This window comes from Lissotriton helveticus, chromosome 1_2 (genome assembly GCF_964261635.1).
Source record: "Lissotriton helveticus chromosome 1_2, aLisHel1.1, whole genome shotgun sequence".
Taxonomy (NCBI): Eukaryota; Metazoa; Chordata; class Amphibia; order Caudata; family Salamandridae; genus Lissotriton; species Lissotriton helveticus.
In genome coordinates, this window is record NC_136058.1 from 9,522,109 (window position 1) to 9,547,134 (window position 25,026).

Consider the following 25,026-nt stretch of genomic DNA (forward strand, 5'->3'; position numbering starts at 1 on the left):
AAACTGGTCCATAATCAATGGTTTTTACATTCTAAGGGGAGACCGCTTATTTGTTTGCTGTGATGAGAGACATGTATTTGCTATTTCTGTGCATTTTGCATGAAACAAACCATGGCAATGAGGATTAAAGACATGAGCAGCTCCAAATAGCAATATGTCTTGTATTTCCTTCCTAGTATGATGTGTTTGTCTTTTTTATTGTATTCCGTGGCATAGCTACCACACTCCTGCAAAGTCAAGTAACAAATGCAATATTATTTTTTTCTTCTCTCCAGATCCAACATCAGGCCCGATAATGTGAATTCTAATTTCCATGAATTTAAAATGCACACTTTTACACGTGTTACATCCTGTAAAGTTTGTCAGATGCTTTTGCGGTGAGTGCATTTACTTCAGTCTTGTTTGTTTTCTGCACATTTGCAAAATAATTTGTACCCGATTCTCAAAAATGTTTGTGCATGAACATTTGACTTACACATACAAATAATATTTTTGTTAGTTGTAAGCACTTTAACATTCTCAAAATGTGGGTATGCACTTGGTAAAGGATTTAGGGCCAAATATATGAAGCACTATTTGCAGAATACTGGTTGCAAATTGCAACCAGTATTTTTGGGAGCAGTTTGGTATTTTTCAAACCAACCTGTGTACTAATAGGTCAGTTCACAAAATACCAAATCATAGTGGGTCAGTTTGATCCACCTCGGGAATAATTTTGAAGCAGTTCGTAAATTGCAATTCGCAGCCATCTGAGGGATAGTAAATGCAGCGGTTTTTCTTACAAAAAAATGGGATTTCATTAAAAGAAAAGAAACGTTTATTAACATCTTTAATGTCTAGGCAGTGGTGTATGGGACCACTTGAAGCAAACCAATGTACTGTAGAATTCTGGGATTGGAATCATGGCAGAAATGTGTTGAAGCACCATGAAAAATATTTAGGAACGTTTAACAATAATGTAGATGCCTTTTTCAAAACCGGATTGCTCCAGTACAATCATATGGTGAACGTGTTCATTAATAAACAAAGCCAACAATTTTGTATCGATTTTACAGTTGGTGTTGTTGAGGAAAATTGGCTGCTAATTCTTGTAGATGGACAGATTGCGACGTTGTGAGGTATTGGATCATGCTTCTTAAAAGTAACCACGTTAGTCCCTCTCAGAATGAAAATGCTGAAAAACATAATTTTGGGACCAGAATTAGAATTCTATGAGGAATCCACCTGGACTCGGTGCTTTGTCTCTAGAGCTTGGATATAGTATCCCGTAGTTAGTTCATTTCAGTGTCTTTTTCAAGTGAAACAAGGTTTGACATTTGTTGTGGACTTTTGTGTATAGAATTAAAGAAGACTTCCAGGCGGAACGTTTTCAGGTGTGTACAGATGTTTTGAATAGTAAAGATCAATTGAGAATTTCTAAATCCTTATATTGCCTATTACCTTTTATACCAATGAATTTTGCTTTAAAGTTTTTAAGTAATAATGGCTGACTGTGTTCTGGGCAGGCCTGTCAGTAGTCAGGCGGCACCGTTTTGTGACACCTGTAGCTTCTTTAAGGTGGTTTTAGGTGCTGCTAGGTACAGTGAATTACAGTAGTCTAGGTGCGACAAGACTAAGGCCTGGACCATAATTCTCCTTACCCCCATAAAAAAAGGGGGAGGACTTTAGGCAGCATTCTGAGGATGCCATGAGAAATTCCTGACACTTCCACTGCTTGCTGGTTGAATTTAAGTGACTTATCAAGCCACACGCCCAGATTTATTTTTTTGGGATTTGGGACCAGGGCGTGGAGGGGGGGGGGAGGATGGCCAAACAGGATGGCCAAGACAATTTGAGGTCCTTATAGGGTGTGTTCCCTAGAAACATAATTTCGGTTTTGTCTTCATTAAGTCTGAGACATGAGTGTTGCATCCAGGTGGCTGTTTTCTCCATGCAGGATTCCAGGTCGTTTGGAGCGTTCAGCGGGTGATGTAACGATATCATCTAAGTGTTATCAGCATAGGTGACAACTTTAATCCAGCACGGCTGGATGACATCTGCCTGAGGCTTCATGTACACGTTAAACAGGGTAGGACTCAGGGAAGATCCCAGAGGAACTCCATAGCTGAGAGGCAGAGGCCTGGAGGAAGATTCCCCTGCAAAGACCTGAAGGGTTCTGCCGTCCATCCTAAGCCTTTCGAGGAGAATATTAAAATTGACCGTGTCGAAGGCGGCACTGAGGTCCAGGGGTATGATGGCCGCTGCTCCTCCCAGATCATTTATCTTTTTAGCTTCTTCGACCACGGCAATAAGTGCAAATTCTGTTGCAGGTTGGGGGTGGAAGTCTGTCTGGGAAAGGTTGAGGAGATCATGGGTTTCTAATAAGGTTGACAGAGGGAAGTTTATGTGCTTTTACAGGATCTCTCTAAGCATGGGTCGCAGGGATATGGGGCAATACTTACTCAGGACTTCTGGATTTAGACTAGGCTTGTTCAATAAAGATTTTACCATGGCATGTTTCCAGGCTGGTGGAACAAGTCCAGTGGTGATGGAAAGATTTAATACACCCCTTATGGCTGATAAGACCACCTCTTTTACTTTCCGCAAGACGTGAGGAGGGACTCTCCTGGGATGCACCGGTGTGCCTGTGGATTGGAACTGTGACCCGTGAAGGCTTGGGCACTATTTCAGCAACCCCTAATACATTTTCTCTTTACTGCATTACTTCTGCTCTCTACTGATGAAGAGCTAAACCCAGAAACAGGTGTTTACGCATAACAGCACGTCCTGTACCAATTTTGGTGAAGAATTAACAGCAACTTTGAAAGTAAGTGTACTGCCTTTACCAGGATGCAATGGAGGGAACTATGCTGGGATGAGAAGCAGTCTGCTCCCACCCCCCTTTTGTTTGAAAGGCTCCCTTGAGCCAATGAGCTGAAAAGCTTTCCTGGGATGCACCTGTGTGCCTGTGGAGTGGTACTGTGACCTGTGGAGACTTGGGCACCATTTCAGCAACCCCTGATGACTTGTCTCTGTCCTACATTACTTTTGCTCTCTACTGATGAAGGGCTAAACCCAGAAACACTTGTCTAGAGATAACAGCACTACCTGTACCAACTCTGTTGAAGAATTACAGCAACTTTAAAAGTAAGTGTACTGCATTTAGCAGGATGCAATGGGGGAACTGTGCTGGGATGAGAAGCAGTGTGCTACCACCCTCATTGTAATAGTTAAAGGATGGATGGGTGAAAATAAAAATTAAAGAAAGAATGGTTGAATGGCTGAGTGAATAAATTGGTGGATGGAGACAGAATGAATAAACAGAATGGCAAAGCAATGGATGCATCGGATGATGACAGACTAGATGAATGAAAGCCAAAATCATAGATGGATAGAGAGGTGAAGGGACTCCTTCTGGGTTGGGTCGGCCATACTTTTTGACATCAGAGGTATAAATCAAAGGGGGGTATTTTAATTTCATGACTACACCCTTGGTTCCAGCCATTGCATACTGGCAGACAGATACCATAACTTAATGAGACACTCTGAAAGGTAAGCGGGCTGGTGTAAGTCACAGATCACTGCAGCACACAGTGTGTTCTGGTTCAGTATCAAGTTTATTAATGTGAGGATTGTCCACAGAACAATGAAAAAGGTCCATCATATATTAGAGGCAGTCTGAAGGACTGGGGACCCGATTCACAAAGGGCCTCCGCACTCTTTGTGAATGCCCCACAGTCGTGGCAGGGGCCTCCCACTCGTGGCAGGACCTCTGAACTGCAGTTTCTCATTGCGGAGGCCCCTCCACGAGAGAGGGCCCCCGCCACAACTGCAAAGCCTCTGCCATGAGTGCAGAGGCTCTTTGTGAGTCTTGCCCATTATTTCTCAATCCTAGCTGTAGTTTTGTGGAATTCTATTCCATTAAACATATTATATCTGGATGAATTAGGTAGGACTTAAAATGGCTTTGATCAAATTAAATTTAAATAAGTGTTGTATAATAGCGTTCTATGGGTTAAATAACGTAGAGCTGAACGTAATCATCTGTGGTGAGGTCAATAGAAGAAGAAGATCTGTGAGGTGTTATTATAACAGATATTGATTTGAGATAAAAAAGTTATTGTCATGTCAATAACTCCATGAGTAGTGTTCTGTATTTCTGCTCCACATATGTACCAGAAAACAGAAACCTAGGTCTTTCCAAACATTTATTTCTATTGTCTTAAAGATGGTCACACATCGAAGCCTAACTTTTACAGAGACAGTACGTATAAAATGAAACGTTTGAACCAGATTAAATCTAATTAGATTGGACTAGATTGTAGCCAACATTCCCTGGAATGGCCTGAAATGTAAACTAAACAGGTATCCTATAAAAATGTGTTGAGCACTGTAAGAAGCTCAAAAGTAGATTAACCTCACAAATGTTTGTTTGTTACCTTTCATAGGAGTTTGACAACATAAATTTTCTTTATGAGAATGTACTCCTTTTACAGGAAGGATGATACTTTCCATACATTTCCATCTTACATTTCCTTCCTTCCTCATGTTGGGCATGTGCTATATACCATTAGCCTCATTTACCTAGAGGCTTTTACTAAGTATGCATCTTTTCATATTATAACACGAGGGTGGTATGGAATATTCCTTTTATTAGTCCAGTGTTTCTATGTATTGCTTTTTGTTAATCATTATTTTTCCTTATACTCTATAAGGACTTTGAAAAAGTATGAATAATAGGTGGGTCACAAGTTAAGTAAAAATACATATCAGTATATGGGCAACCCTATCTAGTCTCTCTGTTAAAATTAAATTATGAATGCTACAGTGATTAACCATTTTGTAAAGTTAGTACTGAAAATGAAACCATGTATGCCCATTGTGGCAAAGAGGGAACTCCAGGAGACATGAATGAAAGTTGTGTCTGCATCTAGAGTGAGGACTGCATGTCAGTTGGGGGAGTGTTTCAGTGGAGTTTGCTCATAGGAAACCACTTTGGTCTAGATCTGTAACAGACTGTATTCCGTGAGTGAGTATATTCAATAACACCTGCCTGTAGATTTAACTATACAAAATTAGTATTGATTCATGGCTTTGCAATATACTATAAGTTCCCATTGCAAGTTATGTATAGCATTGTAACCACTCCTCTGCAATACCACATCATCTGTGAAAAGGAGACTGGGAATCGGAATTTGAGTTATATACATAGAGCATCAGCTCCTACACATAAATTAATATCTAGTAAATTGTTCAAAAAGTGAAGACAGTTGGGCTAAGATATAGTCTTTCCGCAGAAGAGGCTTCACTGTGAAGAGCATGGTCGTCGTCCCTTGCAAGCCACACCTACCAATCATGAAGAAAACAGTATGAAAATCTTTTAGACAGTGTCCGGAAGATACCTAAAACAAGAATTTGTTTACGGAATCAAAGACAGCCCTTAAATTATTCTTCACCAGAGGTGGACATATTTCATTGTTAAGAAGACAAGGTTAGCCTAATTATTGAGAGGTGTCAGCCTTCCCAGCATCTGAATAAGCTGTAAGGAGATTATTACGATTTTTAGAAAAATATTTTGGGGCATCACAAAGTATTGATTTAGGTCTTTAATCAATGAGGAGGTTGGAGTCACCTTTTTTCAAAAATCGATATGATTACCGAATGCATTGACCCACGTAAAGGTCCAGTCGGTGCAACAGTAGATAAAGTGTTGCATTAGAGAGGGGTCAAATTTACTATTCCCACTCCAGTCTATGCAACAGTAGAGAAAGCATTGGATGGCAGAGGGGTAAAATTTACTATTCCCACTCTAGTCTGTGCAACAGTAGAGTGAGAGTAGTTCACTTCAAATAAATACAATATTTTAACAATTACATTAAATAACACAAATACAAATATTTAAATCTAAAAATACATATATACATTATTTTAAATAAAAGAATTACCTGTTTATTACAATGTTTAATAAACATTTTAAATAAAACAAATAAAAATAATATAATCAAAAAGCCACACTATATTTTCACAATTATAACAACCAACAAATGTAATTTTATTTACAATTAAAAAGCATAACACAATTAAGATAACATATTAAACAACCTTTTTTTAAACAATTAATAACTAATTTTATGTTTATGAATGCTTAAATAACATCCTACAATATACCTCTTCAATGTAAACAACACACTTCTAAAATTAGTCGTAAAATTATAATAATTGAAAATGTTACATAATTAATTATCAAAGAAATATTTAATATTAACTAATAATACAATAATTATATTTAATTAACTTCCCACACTTTATCCCTACAAACCCAACAGCATGCACCTACTATATAATATAAAAAACTTTTACTTACATAATTTCCATATTTAATGATCAATTAATGAAAATTAACTAATAATAAATTAATTATATTTATTTTACTTCCCACCTTTTACCCCTACAAACACAGGAACCTGCACCTCATACTTAACATAAAAATGTCTTAATTACATAATTTACATAAGTATCTATTAACCTGTTATTAATAATTAACATTAATTATTAATTGTAATAATTCATTTCCTGCACAACCTTTACACCTACAAAAACAACAATATACACCAAAAATATTAATAAATAATTCAATTATTTACACAATTTGCATAATTATCAATTGAAGAATCATTAAAAAAGTAATTATTAAATAGTTAAATTACTTCTCACCCTATAATACCCACAAACCCTACAACCTGCACTTAAAACTTAACGTAATAAAAAAAAACTACATATTAAATATATAATAATAATTCATCATTAATTATTAGTTATAATTAATGTATCCCCACCCTGTACTCCTATAAACCCCACAACCCTCTATGGCACTAAAAGTACAAATAATCTAATACATCAGGTTTAAAAACAACTAGAGATTTACAAATTGTATTAAAAACAATGTATACCATATACAATTAAAATGTATACTAAAATACATACTAATAATTAAAAAATGATATTACTAACAAAGATATTTTTGTAAAGGATATTAACAATATAGATATTTTTAACATCAATATTAACAACATGGATTTTTTTGACATCAATATTACTTACCTTAGTATCGATATTCTTGTCAACGATATTTTTGCGCACAATGTTTGTGCATGAGGATATTTAAAACTCTTTTTCTGCTCTTCAATATTTTTTGTTGATATTTTGTCTGAATACCATTCTCTCGGTGCGTAAATCTACATTGCATAGGTTTTGGCACTGAGAGACATAGTGCTCAATTTTGCATTTTATTCTTTTTTTTTCCTCTGGGGGAAACGTTTTTCCCTTTTGAGGAACTGGTCTCATACATCTTCTCCAGGTTTTGAGAAGATCCATCCCCCATCCCATCCTGAAAGGGAATTTACTCCAGCCTTTTGTTGGAGTAATTATCCAACCGCTTCAGCCTTGCTCCGCCCATTTCCTACCCCTTCCATTTTATTTGCTATCATGAAATTATCTGCAATTATGGTGAGGAAGGATGGTGTCGTAAACCCATTTACACCCGGCAGGATTCATTTTGTGAAATCCTGCAATTCGTAAAGGCAAATACATTTACACCTGAAAATGCCTTTGCGGATTGCCCCGTAAATTCACATTCCGTGCCTATCCAGGGGGCAAGGATTTCCAAATAAAAGTAAATCAGGTTAAGGATCAAACTAATTTACGATCGCATTAAAACTTTTTTCTGCAGTTTATTAATTGTACCTTGTTATTGCTTAGGTAATCTCAGCTGGTACAAAGAAATAAAAATGGCTGGATTATTAAGCTGCTTTGAACTGAAATCCTTGGTATTTTTCAAGAGTAAAGGAAATCCGTTTTCTTTAAAAAGTCAAATGTTCTCGAAATAGCATTTCTACAAGAGCAATAAAAACGAGCAGCCGAACCTCGGCTTCATCCCTTAAACCCACTAATACTGCCGCAGAATCTATAGTTAATAATAAAGGCTTTTTCAAAATGTCAACATCAGTGGATGCGATATTGCAAACTATCACAGCACAGAACTAAAACTTCCCACTCCGAAAATGAGTCTCATCTGAAAGAACTTGGCAAGATGCAGAAGCAAAAGAGAGGTATTGTGGAAAATGAGGCTAGCAGACAAGTTAGAACAGCAAAACATATATAAATATAATGGTTCACCTTTTACACAATTTCAAGTCAGATGGTCTAAAAACAGGTTGTTACAAAGTAATATCTAACTGGTAGACCATTTATTTTGATGACAGACATCAACTCCTGCACATACCACAATCTGGCAAAGTTGTACAAAAACTATTTAAAGATAGTAAATGGTATAGGCTAAGATGTGGCTTTGCTGCACAAATTGTCTTGTCTTCCAAGCCAAACCTACCAACAGCATAATTCTCAGAGTGAACATGTTGTTATTCATACATTAGTGTGACTATGATTGGATACCTAATTACTTTCCAGTCATCTTATTCCATGTTTTTCACCCTGCTCAAAATATCCTACTGTAGTACTGCAGAAGGGAAATTCGTATCCACGTCCTATTAGCAGTGGCCTGATCTGCATCTGGGCATTCCCAATCTGGGAATCATTTCTCTTCTAACAGCTTTGGTGATGCAGTCATGTTGGTTCAAACCTTTTGTTCAATTGGCCTTCAAGTGCAGCTCTGTGGTAGTGAATGACACTCAGTGCTGTATGGTATGTAGGAATGATCTGTAGGAAAGATCCAATGCTTGAACAACTGAGCAGAAGTTGCAGGATGGAAGGCTGACTGTGTTCTCCTGATCAGGCGAATTTAGAACATTTCTTATTCCACTATTTGGTTTATGTGTAGCTCTGCAGTGAGGAGGTAGCCTAATGCAAAACCCGGACATCAGACTTTGCCCGCCTTGGATTGTTTGTTTCTTTCTGTGGAGAGTCCTTTCATTCAAGCATTATGACATTTGTTGATGGTATTCGGTGTTAGAAATAACCATATGTTTTTTCAATGGTAAGTATAAAGAAATAGGTCAGTGAGTGGTGTACATGGGGTATTAAGGACCCTCTTGCTAAACGGATTGGGTGGACTGGCTGGGGAACTGGGGGATTTGCTGCACGTGGTTGGGCTATTGATGTCAAACATACTGAAGTTGTTTTATACCACATGTACAGTCTTGGGCGCAAATGTCGAGGTGGGATTTCCTGTACTCTGTGTCCTTCAGTATTAATGTATGACCGTCCCTGTGTTGATGAGCATCTGTTTAATAAACATATTAACAGAAAAAAAAAAGTTTAAAGAAATATTCTGTTATCCAGGACTAAGGCCTTTATTAAAGGTATACCGGCCATCCATCTTTCAGTTCATGCTTCACCAATGGAAGCGGAGGGAGATACTGCGCTGCTATACCCACCATAGTTGAAAGTCTCCGCCAGGCAAGAAGAGAGCTTTGTACCTTCAGTAGAAAGCGCAGAGCTCTCCACCTTCGGGTACTAACACTTTGCAGAGAGGGCTTTAGGTTTAATGCACCACTCAGAAAAGTTTATTTTACTTCAATACCAAAACTTTCAAAGCAAATGCTTGTTATTATAAAAAATATAAAAAGTATGGTATTTTTGCCAAGGAATAGCTCAGGTGCACGATGTGGAACAAGGTGAGCACAGGATGCAAGAGCGGTAGACAAAAAAGAATAATTTAAACCTAGAAATTGCAATAGACTATTAAAATAGTTGCAGAGAATCGGGAGAAAAGGGCTGTTCAAAAAATTATGCCCTGCAAGGAAGGCTTTTGAATCGGGTCTTAAAAGGCCTTGTACGTGGATGGCCTTTTGAACATGGATTACTGTAGGGTCAACATCAGTACCAAGAAAGAAATCTGTAGCCCAAGCACAATAGTTTATAGAATTAAACAAGAAGATTAGTTAAAAATAGATCCCAAAAAGGTTGGCCGAAATTGTAGCTTACGTGGAATTTTCAATGACTGGGGTGCCATTATAATAAATTCTGGAAATTAAACATTAAAAATTAAAAGACAATATCTAGTAAATAAAGAACAAGTGAGGGCAAAGGTGAAGGAGAAGAAAGCGACGCAAAGGATAGATTTACTATTTGCAAACGTGGTCATTAAAATTGCTATAAGTTATTCTAAATAGGATGACTCATTTTATCAAATAGGCCAACCAGCTCAGAGGCGAAAGTGCAAATGCAAAACTTAGAAGTGCGAAGATAAGTCTGTGTCCGCCCCTTTTTTGCCATTTTATCTTGTGTAACAACCCTTGGGAACTAGAGTGGTTCTGATCTCTACCAAGTGGCATATAAATTGAACTGACTCACTTCTTCAGATAACACCACTTCGTGCCTGCAAGGATGTGAAAGCACAAATTTATGCGGTAATATTTTATTTAATGATGAATGCTCAATATTTATTCACTCCAAGATGCTTTATTTAAAAGTCTTAGTTTTTTTTTAGTTGTTTTTACTAAAAAGTATTTTAATATGCAAGCTTCTTCCCAGGGCATGCAAGCAATTTACATGGGACAGTGATACACCTCGAGTTAGCTTTTTAAAAGGTGTTAGTGGGTGTACTTACCTCGATTTGAAACAATCATTGGCAACGCCAATAAGCATGGCTCATAACTAAAACGCAAGCTCCAAACAAGTGATTAAGCCTGAAGGTAGAAATCTTCAGTGGGCGAAGGCGCCAAAAGTAACCTGTGATGGACCTCTGTTTGGGCACCAATTTTAAAACACTCCCACTCTGAGCTGTTCTATCAAAAGTCAACGGCTTGCCCGAAGGCTGTCTGGCCTTGTTGAACCTATCTCAGCCACAGCTTTTCCCGTTGAGTATTTTGACTTCCATTTCAGGAACTAGGTCAGAAGGTAAAACATTCGACTGGGAATATCAGTAAATCAGGTGTAACCTCTAGTAGAGTTTAGTATCCGGAGCATATATTTAGAATGTATGCGTTGACTGGGCTGGATCACAGGGTGTTATTTTGGGAATGTTTTTATGTACCCTCTGACACTTAACCCATAATTACGAGTGTTAGCAACTACGTGGCTTACTTTCTGCTGTTAATTGCGTTGGTAATTTTTGTATGTGACTGTTGTTTAGACGGTGCAGTTCTCCATAAAGCCGATTAATTATGATTGCATAATGTAGAAATTGCTTAAAAATAGTATAATTATCTTTAAAAAAATATGTGGTACAAGAGAGGATTTACTATATCTTGGCATGGAAGAATTGTATTTCTAGTTTTATTTATGAAGTAGAGCAATCCTAGCAAGTGACACTTCTATAATGTGAATACATTGCATACATATAAAGTAAAACATATATTTTACTATTTTCCGTTTAGAGGAACATTTTATCAAGGTTACTTGTGCTCTAAGTGTGGAACTGGAGCCCACAAAGAATGTTTAGGAAGAGCAGAGAATTGTGGCAGAATTAATTCTGGAGGTAAGTCACTTTTATGACTGTAGTGCTGTTTTAATTGGAACACAAAATGTTGCAGGCATAATTAAGGTTTCATTTACACTTAATTTGTGTTTATTAAAGTATACATATGCTTAAAGTGACCATTTATTAGCACAATTAGGGAGCATTTAACATTCATGGACTTTTTTTCTCATTACAAAAGTAAGCTTAGAAATAATGAAGCATTCGCCAGTAGACATTTGCCATTTCCTTTGATTGGGAAAATGTAGTGTTTGGTGTGCTATCACGTTGTTCACAGAGTTATGCCACATAGACATTGTATTTGAAATTCATAATGCATATTAAAAATTACAGAAGTTCGAATTCTAGAAGGATCTCCTTGAATTGGCCACTAAACGCAAGTCAAATGAAAGATTGCAAACTTGCACATTTAGTTCTTTCCTCTTTGTCGTCTCGATATTTGGTTTAAGTTTAATCGGAAAACACAGCCTAGCACAACACGTAGCATATGCAGGAATGATACTCCATGCCTAGAATGGCTAAGTCAATGTACTAGAATGACGTTATCAGCGCTGTCTCCGCTGTTGTGATGTCCGTGTCAGTTATAAAGGCACCCCTGGGCGCGCTGACTTCAGTTCTTTTCCTTACGTGCCAGCCAGCGCAGATTTGTGAAGAGATCTACCCTTTGTCACATTTTTTGACAGGATTTTTTATGTTTTCAACATTTTGCCGAATTTAATTTGGTGTGTATGTTTCCCACATGTCCAAGAAGACTTTGGATCCAAGCTGCGCAGCACCTGCCACCGCGCCATGTCGATGATGGATCCACACTTGGCTTGTCTTTGGTGCCTCGAGTGCGACCACGACTTGAAGTCGTACTCTGACGGCCAGGCCATGGCTCCGAAAGCTTTGAGGGAGTGGTCCCCAAAGCTGCTTGTGTCCCATCGCTCTGCACCGCGTCATTCGTCCCGGTCGAGAGGAAGGTCTGGGCACTGCTCCAGGAACCCCAAGTCTTCTCCTTCCCACTCGGAGCATGTCTTCGGTCCCAGAAGGCTCAGAGGGGGCTCCATTGGGTTCCGTGCCAGTGGCTTCGCTCCTGCACCTATGCCCCCCTTGGAAGTGGTGATGGATCCAGACCGACGCCAGTTGTACCTATGCTATCTTCCCCGGTGCCTGTCATGACGTCGACGCTCCTGGCGTCGCAGACGCACACTGGTGGTGCCACCCCATTCTTCTCCACGATGATCCAGAGTCCGATCGGCACCTACCAGCGATGATACCGGCACCAATAGAACTGTTGGGTTCTGGGTCATTTCCTCAGTTCTATTCTGAAGGGCTAGGAATGGAGGAAGATTGGGAGGGTTCGCTGGACCCTTAACAAGATCAGCCTTACCACGACATGCACTGATGTAGGGAATTTGGTAAGGCCAGCAAACTGGATACCTCTCCAGATTCTGGCCAGTTTTTCTCCCACGTCCCTTGCTACGGAGGAGGGAGCATCATACTCTATGGTGATGCGAAGGACAGCTGAGGTCCAGGGCCTTGAGCTCCCTTCTTTGGCAGTCAAGATGAACATCTTGATGGAAGTCCTAAAGCCTGGTGTCTCCTCATCGGAAACCTTGCTGCCTTTCAAAGATGCCTTAACTGATGTCTCAGTGAGCACCTGGTCCGCCATTGCCCTGCACCTGGTGCCCCATCTTTCCGCACCAACCACCTTATCACCAAAAGCTTGGTGTTCCAAGCCTCTACCTCTCAAGGTGTGTTCCCTTCTGCACCCCCGGATAGGGAATCCAAGAGGCTGGATAGTTGGGGTAAGAAAATGTTTGATTCCTCAAGCCTTGCATCGCGGTCAGTGAACACCGCATGTTTATTGGGCCTTTATACCAACCCTTCGTGGGAAACGGTTGCGCAAGTGCTGCCACATGTCCCTGAGGAGTACCTAGCCATCCTCTACTAAGCGTTTTTTGACGGGATAGATTTAGCAAAGTTCACCATCCGTTGTGGACTCAACACAGCTGACTAACTGGCCAGAGCGATTTCATTGACAGTGGCTGTTAGATGTCACGCCTGGTTGAGGACTTCTGGCTTTTCTGGGGATCTCCAGGCCTCTTTCATGGACATTCCCTTTGATGGCACCCGTCTCTTTGGAGAGAAGGCAGACATGGTGCTCAAGTACTTTAAGGACTCCAGGGCTGCGGCTGAGTCCTTAGGCCTCTCAGTTGCCACTTATCCCTAGTCTGCCTTTTGCCCCTTTCATGGCTACAGAAAAGGATTTCAGCCGCACCATCCACACCCCAGCCATGTGACCTTGCAAGTTCAGCAACTTTGGCGCGGCCATGCGCGTGGCGCCGTTCCATCTGTGGGTCAGGCAGCACAAATTCGGGTCAGTCCACCACCCCCCTGCAACCTGAGCCTCCAAACCTTCCTAGTCTGGCCCTTCAGGAACTGGGTGGCCGGTTGGTGGCAGGATCAGCCATCACCTCCACCACTGGCCGGACATCACGTCTGTTAGATGGGTTCTTCAGATAGTCCAAAGCGGCTACTCCCTCCCCTTCAAGTCTACCCCACCGTCCATGCCTCCAACTTATGACCGGCCAACGGAGGATCACCTGACTTTGCTGCAGGAGGAAGTCATGACTCTCTTGGCCAAGGAAGCTATAGAGAGGGTTCCGGAGCCAGATGTAGACTGTGGTTGCTATTCATGCTATGTTCTGGTCCAGAAAAAGGAAATGGGCCTCTGTCCTAAACTAGATCTGCAAACCCTCAACTACTTCCTCAAAAAGGAAAAGTTCAAGATGCTCACTCTGGCTCAGGTCTTGTCTGCCTAGGAGACTAGATGGTGGCGTTGGACTTGCAGGATGCCCATTTCACATTCCCGTCCTGCCTGTCCATCGACACTACCTGTAGTTCACGGTAGGCCATAATGCACTTTCAGTTTACTGTGGTCCCCTTTGGCCTTGTATTCAATAAGGAGCTCAGAGGGAAAAAGCTAGAACCCAGGTCGCCCACCAATCATGTAATCATATATACAACAATGACCGGGATCTCACAAGGCAATTGTACATTAAATACGACGAGTAACTCTTATTGCAATTTTACAAAATTCTCCCCTTCTTTTAATTACAATAGGGGTAGAGAGTACAACGTGTATTGCCTCTTAAAAAGACGCTCAAAACCCAATTGCGACAGTCTCAAAAGAAACACCCCACAGTAGTGAATACTGCTGCAAAGAAAAATTTGCACAGGCAAGATGACTCCTCACGGGCGAACCACCATCGGGATACCTGATAGGTACTCACCAAGTATGCCCTGTTCTCATCATCGGCGGTCATCAAGCCAAAGGTGAGTGTGTTAAAAAAATAATAAGAGTGCAGTGAAAAACAAAGACAGCAAATGAGAGTAAAGGTAAAAATTTGAAGGCGTGCACGATTACTACCACTTTATTCTTTATTTTCGTGCCACCTACCCAATTAAAAAGCAGGGTTGGTAGCTACACATGCATACCAATTAAACCAAGCCGACATGTTTCATTGCCTTTCACGACTTTATAGGCAATTTCTTCAGGGCTATAGTATTTTACCACTGCAAAGTTTGTTGAACACACCAACGCTGAGACTGTCAATAAAAACACATAAGAATTGTGTATAAGTCTTCTTGACAAACCTGCCCTTGATACTACTACTCATGTAACACAGCAATTGCACAGAAAACATTTATTTGTATTTACCCATGCAGAGCCCGGGATTCTCATATCGGCCAGCAGGTCTTTTTGTGTAAAAAATGTGAGGAAAAGTCTCTCGTTCTGAGCTGCACCCCTTTGGCCTTACCAGTGCCCCTTGGGTGTTCACCTAGATGGTGACAATGGTCGCAGCTTATCTGCGCAGATCAGGGGTTCGAGTCATCCCCTATCTCAACGTCTGGGTGTTGAAGGGGAGTTTGCCCCAAGCGGTCGTCTCCCACCTTTAGACTACGGCAAACCTCCTGCATTTGCTGGGGTTCTCTATCAAAGTGCCAAAATCCCACCTGACTCCCTCTCAGATGCTCCTTTTCATTGGAGCTGTTCTGTACACCGTGCAGTTTCGGACTTATCCTCCAAACGGAGAGTCCAGGATATTCAGTCTATGATGTTGATGTTTCAGCCTCTATACTGGATTTCAGTGAGAATGGCTCAGAGGCTGCTGGGCCTCCTGGCATGCTGCATCCTGCAAGTGACACATGACAGATGGCATATGTGGGCTCTGCAGTGGGACTTGAAGTTCCAGTGGGTGCAGCATCAGGGGAATCTCTCCGATATGGTCCAGATCTCGGAGAGAACTGCACAGGACCTGCAATGGTGGCTAACAGACCACAATTGGGTCAGAGGCAGTATCCTCTCCCTTCCCCAACCAGACCATACAATAGTGACAGATGCATCACTCCTGGGATGGGGAGATGTTGTGAATTGTTACTACGCATCCTTTCCCTTACCTGTTCCTACATATTAAAAAACCTTCTTCATAAAACCTACTCTACGACTACCTTGACTTTCTTTACATTACATGTGAAATTACAATCCCAGGCATATATTAAGACAACAACCAATAGATAGAACAAAACAAACTAGTGCAGTTTCAAAACATATACATATTTAATTTGATTTAAAAAGATTCAGTAAAAGAACAGTACATTGATCAAAATTGATAAAAAGTTCTATAATGATACATTTGTATTCATAGGAAAATTTAATTAAAAAGGAGGTTAGGTGGCATCCGGTCGACGCGTTTCGGCATATTCTATGCCTTCATCGGGACTTAAACCATCCAATTTCTGTAAAAAAGATTATAACAATGATTTACTTGTTATATCTTCTATCAATGAGTGATACAACTGAACTAGTTCTGATTCGTCATAACATTCTATTGGTATAGACATTCACAAAAATGATGTATCGCCATATATACAAATATTTCACACCTATGCACATACAGGTTTTAATACCCAAAGCCTCTCTTTACTATGTACAGGCAAACACAAAGATGTAATACTCAGAATTAGATTGTTTAACAAGATACAAAAGTTTATACATTTTTGTCACAGACATCCTTATATATCATTTTGTTATTAGTCAAAGAAGTCTCGTTGATCAGATCTAGTAGCTCAAAAGGTGAGTGTCATCCAAATGACTAGTCTGTCTCAGCATATCAATGGCTTTGTGTTTGCTTAAGGCTTTTACTAAAACATAGATCCTTATCGTTTCATAGGTACACAAGAAGTTATATAGAGAAGAATATTAGAAAAATGAAGTGAGAAAGATTGGAAAATAGAGAAAGCCCATTTTTGTTGTACTATTTCGGTTAAGATCCCTATTCTAAAAAGATTCCATCCCAGATATAAGTACCAGTTAGCTACGATTTTATAGAGGCAACTTATTCTGCAGCTCTAATTCGTAGGCCCAAGTTCCTTACCTAAATTTGTACCAAGGTACAAGGCCAGTGCTGTTCTCTAATTATTTTAACTGTAGGGCGGCTGTATGGGAACTGCATCCACGGCTTCAAGACTGAGTGATTTGTTTAAAATCTTCTGAGAGGACCAAAAGAAATAAAATAAAATATAAGGGTAAGACATGGGTAGAAAAACAAACCTTTTTATCCTACTAATCTAGTTCCCTTGTTTAGAGCCTACATTGCTACGATAAGAGGATTACACATAGATGCTCACCTTTTATTTCTGTTTGATGTTCATTTAGCGCTTCTTTAGCCTAGATTTCTTGCTAAAATATGGACAGGTCACGATATCCTATTCATCAAACAAACAGTCACTATAATGTACACCCACATTAATGCTTATTTGGTATGAGACAAGGACATATTATTCATTTTCTTACCCTTAGAGGATTATTTAATGTCCTTCTACTGGGGTCTTTTAAAACGATTGCAGGTAACATGACAAGGCCTCCGGTGTGTTGAATAGAGTCCTAACAATAACACACCAAACAAAATCAGCCGGGGTTCTATAATGATGTTTCATCGAAAAGTTTATGCGTGATCAATTTATATTTACCACTTACCTAAATATTTTTAGGTGATGATATTGTGTGGTGCCAATTCATTCACATAATTTGAGCTAGAAAACTTGTTTAAAGTAAGGTCGTCCTGTGTTATTTTATTCCGTTTCTATAACCGATATAGGCTCCTGGTAAGAGAGAGAGGAGAGCAGCCTGTTAATATATCAGTTTAAAACCAAAGTCCTTCACTGGCTCGCTTTAATGGCGTTTATCTAATCTAAAACAGAAACGCCACTCAACGCGCCACCGATTGCTCGAACAATTTAAAGTGGCACACCTTGTTACATTCACGCGCCGCTGTTTACCTAGTTCAAGAGAGCCGCTGATTCGTACGTCGTGGACTACTACACTTGCGATTCAGTCCTGAGTTTACTGCTGATACGTCGTGATATTTCGCTTTGATAGGTCTCTCAATGCACGTAACTCCTAGTAAGAAAGGTGCAAACTTTTAATATTACCCGAATTTCTAACAAAAGACTACATACAAGTCTATTTAAACGCTACATGGCCCGTGCGGTTTCCTACCTTAAGTTTGCACAAGGACGCCAACAATTCCGGATACAGTGCCGATGTGTCAGATCTTTCAGAAAGAACAGCCCTGATTTGAAATTCGGAAGTCCTTTTATAAGAATCGATGTCATTGGTTAAGGAAAAATCTAGGTTTCTTAAAGGGACAGGCCCTATTTACATGCAAACTGAGTTTAAGGGATTTTCACAAAATTGCATTTTGCCAAGGCAGCTCCTGATTAAGACCGTGACTAAAGGTCTTAAGAGAGAAAATCCAAAAGACTTCCCGTCTTTTTCTAATCTTCTCTCCTCCCTTAGTGTTCGGTACTTGTATTTTCTCTAAAATGCGCCAACGTATCTCTGATGGGGCATGATTGAAATCCGAGAAATGAGTAGCAAGTGGGGCAGTCAATTTCTTAGTTTTGATTGCCGATCTATGTTCGGTCAATCTGACTTTGATGGTTCTTGCAGTCTCGCCCACATATCCTAAGTTACAAGGACACATGAGCAAATAAATAACATTGCTGGTGTTACATGTCCATAATTCATTTGCTACAATGTCATATCCATTCAATTGGAAAGTCTGCCCTGGTATGATACCGTCACAAGAGTGACAGGAGCCACATCTTGAGGTACCCCGTATTGGGTTTGCTCCCTGTATAGATTTTTGTACAAACGGGATTTTCTCAGAGGTGCCCGTGTATCTTGATCTGACTACAAAGTCCCTTAAATTCTTGTTCCTCCGATGGGCATACATTGGTTTTTGGAGTTTTGGGACAGATGGTTCTAAATTCAGAAGGTGCCAGTTGGCATTGACTATTCGCTTCACGTACCAGACGGTGAGGGTATCCTCTGGTACGTGAAGCTTATAAGAGGGCCCGATACTATGACCGTGATGCTCTTTTGAAATCAAATAAAGAAACCAAGGAACCTAAATTAGTGTGTGCTACACGACACTCAACACTAAATGCGACGATCAGGCAAATAGTCAATGCCAACTGGCACCTTCTGAATTTAGAACCATCTGTCCCAAAACTCCAAAAACCAATGTATGCCCATCGGAGGAACAAGAATTTAAGGGACTTTGTAGTCAGATCAAGATACACGGGCACCTCTGAGAAAATCCCGTTTGTACAAAAATCTATACAGGGAGCAAACCCAATACGGGGTACCTCAAGATGTGGCTCCTGTCACTCTTGTGACGGTATCATACCAGGGCAGACTTTCCAATTGAATGGATATGACATCGTAGCAAATGAATTATGGACATGTAACACCAGCAATGTTATTTATTTGCTCATGTGTCCTTGTAACTTAGGATATGTGGGCGAGACTGCAAGAACCATCAAAGTCAGATTGACCGAACATAGATCGGCAATCAAAACTAAGAAATTGACTGCCCCACTTGCTACTCATTTCTCGGATTTCAATCATGCCCCATCAGAGATACGTTGGCGCATTTTAGAGAAAATACAAGTACCGAACACTAAGGGAGGAGAGAAGATTAGAAAAAGACGGGAAGTCTTTTGGATTTTCTCTCTTAAGACCTTTAGTCACGGTCTTAATCAGGAGCTGCCTTGGCAAAATGCAATTTTGTGAAAATCCCTTAAACTCAGTTTGCATGTAAATAGGGCCTGTCCCTTTAAGAAACCTAGATTTTTCCTTAACCAATGACATCGATTCTTATAAAAGGACTTCCGAATTTCAAATCAGGGCTGTTCTTTCTGAAAGATCTGACACATCGGCACTGTATCCGGAATTGTTGGCGTCCTTGTGCAAACTTAAGGTAGGAAACCGCACGGGCCATGTAGCGTTTAAATAGACTTGTATGTAGTCTTTTGTTAGAAATTCGGGTAATATTAAAAGTTTGCACCTTTCTTACTAGGAGTTACGTGCATTGAGAGACCTATCAAAGCGAAATATCACGACGTATCAGCAGTAAACTCAGGACTGAATCGCAAGTGTAGTAGTCCACGACGTACGAATCAGCGGCTCTCTTGAACTAGGTAAACAGCGGCGCGTGAATGTAACAAGGTGTGCCACTTTAAATTGTTCGAGCAATCGGTGGCGCGTTGAGTGGCGTTTCTGTTTTAAGATTAGATAAACGCCATTAAAGCGAGCCAGTGAAGGACTTTGGTTTTAAACTGATATATTAACAGGCTGCTCTCCTCTCTCTCTTACCAGGAGCCTATATCGGTTATAGAAACGGAATAAAATAACACAGGACGACCTTACTTTAAACAAGTTTTCTAGCTCAAATTATGTGAATGAATTGGCACCACACAATATCATCACCTAAAAATATTTAGGTAAGTGGTAAATATAAATTGATCACGCATAAACTTTTCGATGAAACATCATTATAGAACCCCGGCTGATTTTGTTTGGTGTGTTATTGTTAGGACTCTATTCAACACACCGGAGGCCTTGTCACGTTACCTGCAATCGTTTTAAAAGACCCCAGTAGAAGGACATTAAATAATCCTCTAAGGGTAAGAAAATGAATAATATGTCCTTGTCTCATACCAAATAAGCATTAATGTGGGTGTACATTATAGTGACTGTTTGTTTGATGAATAGGATATCGTGACCTGTCCATATTTTAGCAAGAAATCTAGGCTAAAGAAGCGCTAAATGAACATCAAACAGAAATAAAAGGTGAGCATCTATGTGTAATCCTCTTATCGTAGCAATGTAGGCTCTAAACAAGGGAACTAGATTAGTAGGATAAAAAGGTTTGTTTTTCTACCCATGTCTTACCCTTATATTTTATTTTATTTCTTTTGGTCCTCTCAGAAGATTTTAAACAAATCACTCAGTCTTGAAGCCGTGGATGCAGTTCCCATACAGCCGCCCTACAGTTAAAATAATTAGAGAACAGCACTGGCCTTGTACCTTGGTACAAATTTAGGTAAGGAACTTGGGCCTACGAATTAGAGCTGCAGAATAAGTTGCCTCTATAAAATCGTAGCTAACTGGTACTTATATCTGGGATGGAATCTTTTTAGAATAGGGATCTTAACCGAAATAGTACAACAAAAATGGGCTTTCTCTATTTTCCAATCTTTCTCACTTCATTTTTCTAATATTCTTCTCTATATAACTTCTTGTGTACCTATGAAACGATAAGGATCTATGTTTTAGTAAAAGCCTTAAGCAAACACAAAGCCATTGATATGCTGAGACAGACTAGTCATTTGGATGACACTCACCTTTTGAGCTACTAGATCTGATCAACGAGACTTCTTTGACTAATAACAAAATGATATATAAGGATGTCTGTGACAAAAATGTATAAACTTTTGTATCTTGTTAAACAATCTAATTCTGAGTATTACATCTTTGTGTTTGCCTGTACATAGTAAAGAGAGGCTTTGGGTATTAAAACCTGTATGTGCATAGGTGTGAAATATTTGTATATATGGCGATACATCATTTTTGTGAATGTCTATACCAATAGAATGTTATGACGAATCAGAACTAGTTCAGTTGTATCACTCATTGATAGAAGATATAACAAGTAAATCATTGTTATAATCTTTTTTACAGAAATTGGATGGTTTAAGTCCCGATGAAGGCATAGAATATGCCGAAACGCGTCGACCGGATGCCACCTAACCTCCTTTTTAATTAAATTTTCCTATGAATACAAATGTATCATTATAGAACTTTTTATCAATTTTGATCAATGTACTGTTCTTTTACTGAATCTTTTTAAATCTAATTAAATATGTATATGTTTTGAAACTGCACTAGTTTGTTTTGTTCTATCTATTGGTTGTTGTCTTAATATATGCCTGGGATTGTAATTTCACATATATTGTTCACCCTGTCCCAGGATAACTATCCGTATCAGGGGGTCCTTGTTTGCTAACATAGCTTTCTTTACATTACAACAGGCTGCCATATTGAAGAGGTGGCGATCAGAGGACTCTGGTTCAGGCAGAATCTGGACTTCACATCAACTTGCTGGAGCTCCAAGCAATTTGCTTGGCATTGAAAGCCTTTCTTCCTTCAATCAAGGGAAAGATGGTTCAAGTGTTCACGCATAACACCAACGCCATGTGGTACTGAAACAAACAGGGTGTGGTGGGGTTGTGAACCCTTTGTCAAGAGGCCCTGCATCTATGGACATTGCTGGAACAGCAGGGCATATCTTTGGCAATTATACAGGCCAGGATGGACAAACTCAGCCATTGGTGCCTAGCAGATCATGAATGGTGCCTTCATCCGGAGATGTCGCAGGGTCTCTTTAAGCAGTGGGGAGAGCCTTGGTTAGATCTGTTCGCCTCCACCAAGAGTGCGCAATGTCAGCAATTGTCAACGTTGGCGTTTACCAAGCAGCACAGGCTCCTGTATGCCTTTCTGCCAATACCACTTGTGTCCAGAGTGCTCAAGAAGATCAGGCGTGACTGGGCCCAAGTCATTCGTGTGGCTCCGGACTGGGCACGGAGAGTCTGGTATCCCGAGTTTCTCCATCTGAGCATCGATCCTCTGATCAGGCTGCCCCTTTTGGGGGATTTTCTGTTCCAGCAGCAGGGGAGGGTTCTCCACCCGAATCTGTCATCTACACCTTCATGCATTAAGATTGAGCTTCGGCAGTTGATAGCATTTGACTTTCCCCCTATGAAGACTGTGTACACCAACTGGTGGCACACATTTGTGAAGTATTGTACAGAAAGATCTATTGATTCTCTTTCTGCTTTCCTCTCTCAAGTTCTTCTCTTTATGTTGATCCTTGCCCAGCAGGGCTCTGCTCTGGGTACTCTCAAAGGGCACCTCTTGGCCCTGTCTGCCTTTTTATGTCTGCCAGACCAGTCTTTTTTTATTCAAATCCTAGTTTGTAACTAGATTTTATAAGGGGCTTGGACATATGTTCCCTCCTGCCCTTTCTTAATACCTCAGTGGGATCTTAATTTGGTTCTCACCTTCCCGATGTGTGCTCCATTCAAAGCTATGCACAACTGCCCCCTCTGGCTGCTTACCTACCAGGAGGATGAGCTAATGCAGGCTCTGTCATCCAAGCTTCCTTACCTGACCATCTTCCCTGATAAGTTGGTGCTTCACATTATAGCCTCTTTCTTATCAAAAGTGGTAACACCTTTCCACGCGGGCCAATCGGTCACCTTGCACACTTTCTATGCTCCTCCACACCCCTCTAAAGAAGAGGAGTGACTCCACCATCTGGACCCAAAAAGAGTGTTTGTTATTCTACCTTGACCGCACTAATGAATTTCGGTTGGATGACTAACTCTTTGTAGGGTACGCTGGAAAGGTTGTGCGGTGCAGAAGAGGTCTGTCTCACAACGAGTCATCTTCTGCATCAAAATTTGCAATGCTCTGGCCAAAAAGCAGCATCCTGAAAGCTTAAGGGCTCATTCCAGCAGAGCTCATGCTGATACCATGGTGTTGCAACATGGTGTTCTCAACATTTGTCAGGCAGCAACCTGGGGACCCTTCACACATTTGCCAATCACTAGTACCTGGACAGTCAAGTCCAAAGGGATGACCTTTTTGGCTGTCATGTCCTGCAGGACTTCCTGATCTAAACTTGTCAGTGTTCCCTCCTCCGGGATGGTACTGCTTGGGTATCTAATCAAAGGTAAGGTATCTGCGGCTAGGTGTCTCACACAGATGGACAAGTTACTTTCCTTTTGTAATGCCTTAACTGGTAGAGACATGATCTAGCTGCAGATTCCTTAACCAAACCACCCATCCTCCCCACACTGCGGACAAGTTTTTAGGGCCTGGGCTGACCCCCTTTCAGGGCCCTAGATGTTGAGAAATACACCAGTGTCAATGCACTTCTTGGCTCCACACTTCTGGCGTGGAAAGTCGTGAAAAGTAACTGACACCAGCGTGCCGAGGTGGTGACTATATAGGTGACGCAGATGCCACAACAGCAGAGACAATGTCACATGGAGGCAGGCGACGCCACCAATACGCAAGGGTATTGCTCAAAGAAAATATTCCAGAACATGACACCTGGGAAATTCAAAGGTACGGAATCTGCGGCTAGATCATGTCGCTACCAGATAAGATGTTACCGAAGGTAAGTAATTCATCCTATACTTTTACATTTTTTGGCTTTTCTTATTTTTAACACATTATTTTCCCCTCTGTTATGTCTTATTTCCTTCACTCTTGTTATTTATTTTTTGTCACTTTAATTCTATTTTTCCTTTCTGGGGTAACACCATACCCACTTCTTTCTTTATACCATCCTATTTTTCTTTTTCAGCCTGTTGCCCCATCTGATATGGTATTTTTTGCATTTTTATCTCCTTTCTTGTTTTTTAAAAATCTTAAGTTGCATGTACCCAATTACCACCATTTTCCCTGATCATTTCCTACCCCATTTTTCCAGATTAAATTCTTTTTTTTGTTGTAGCTTTTTAAATCATTTGAAGTTTTTTTACTAGTATAACATTACAAGTAACAAACTAGGAAATAAAAAGTGTTGATGAAATAAAAGTCAAGCTTCAGCTGAAGACGTAGTTCTGCTGAAAGTTACAGATGTTAGTGAATCTCTCTGAAGGGATCAACCACTGAAATACTTCACAGGAGAAAGAAGGCCAAAACAGGGAAGGGCGAGAGAAAATATAGGAGCTTGTTGTCACAGGTCGATGTTGGAATAGTGTTTGCTTCAGGATTAGTGCACTAACTTATTCTCAGGTGGTATTTGGTTTGAATACTAAATGAGTACAAGTAAGGGGGACAAATCACTAAGCAGATATTAAGTAAATATCTACGGTGTAAGAGATAGCTGCAGTGGAGCAAGCCTGTTAACCCGAATTCTGGGTGAATGATAGGGTCATAAGAACAGCCGTTAACCAACATACCGGTGCTGCTCTCCAGTATGTGCAGGAGACAAAGACCAATGAATAACAGCAGATAAAAGTGTTAAAACAATAGATAATAAAGAGACTAAGACAAGCTAAGAAAAGGTTTTCTAGGAAAGGAGCATCACACAGTGGGATGCAGGGTTGGGTGGGTGTACTGTTCTAATTTGGAGACCCAATAGAATTTAGAATTGTTGCAAAGCAAACAGATTTATGTGTAGTGCAGCTAAGTGTGCTCT

General features: G+C 40.2%; 1 protein-coding gene across 1 annotated transcript in view; it reads left to right on the forward strand.

Annotated features, from left to right (window-relative positions):
- VAV3 (vav guanine nucleotide exchange factor 3) overlaps positions 1-25,026 on the forward strand; it is a 1,314,294-nt gene that overhangs the window by 757,281 nt on the left and 531,987 nt on the right. Inside the window, exons 16-17 of the mRNA XM_078668453.1 lie at positions 276-377; positions 11,316-11,416. Coding sequence (XP_078524579.1) covers positions 276-377; positions 11,316-11,416 — 203 coding nt within the window. The remainder of the gene's footprint in view (positions 1-275; positions 378-11,315; positions 11,417-25,026) is intronic.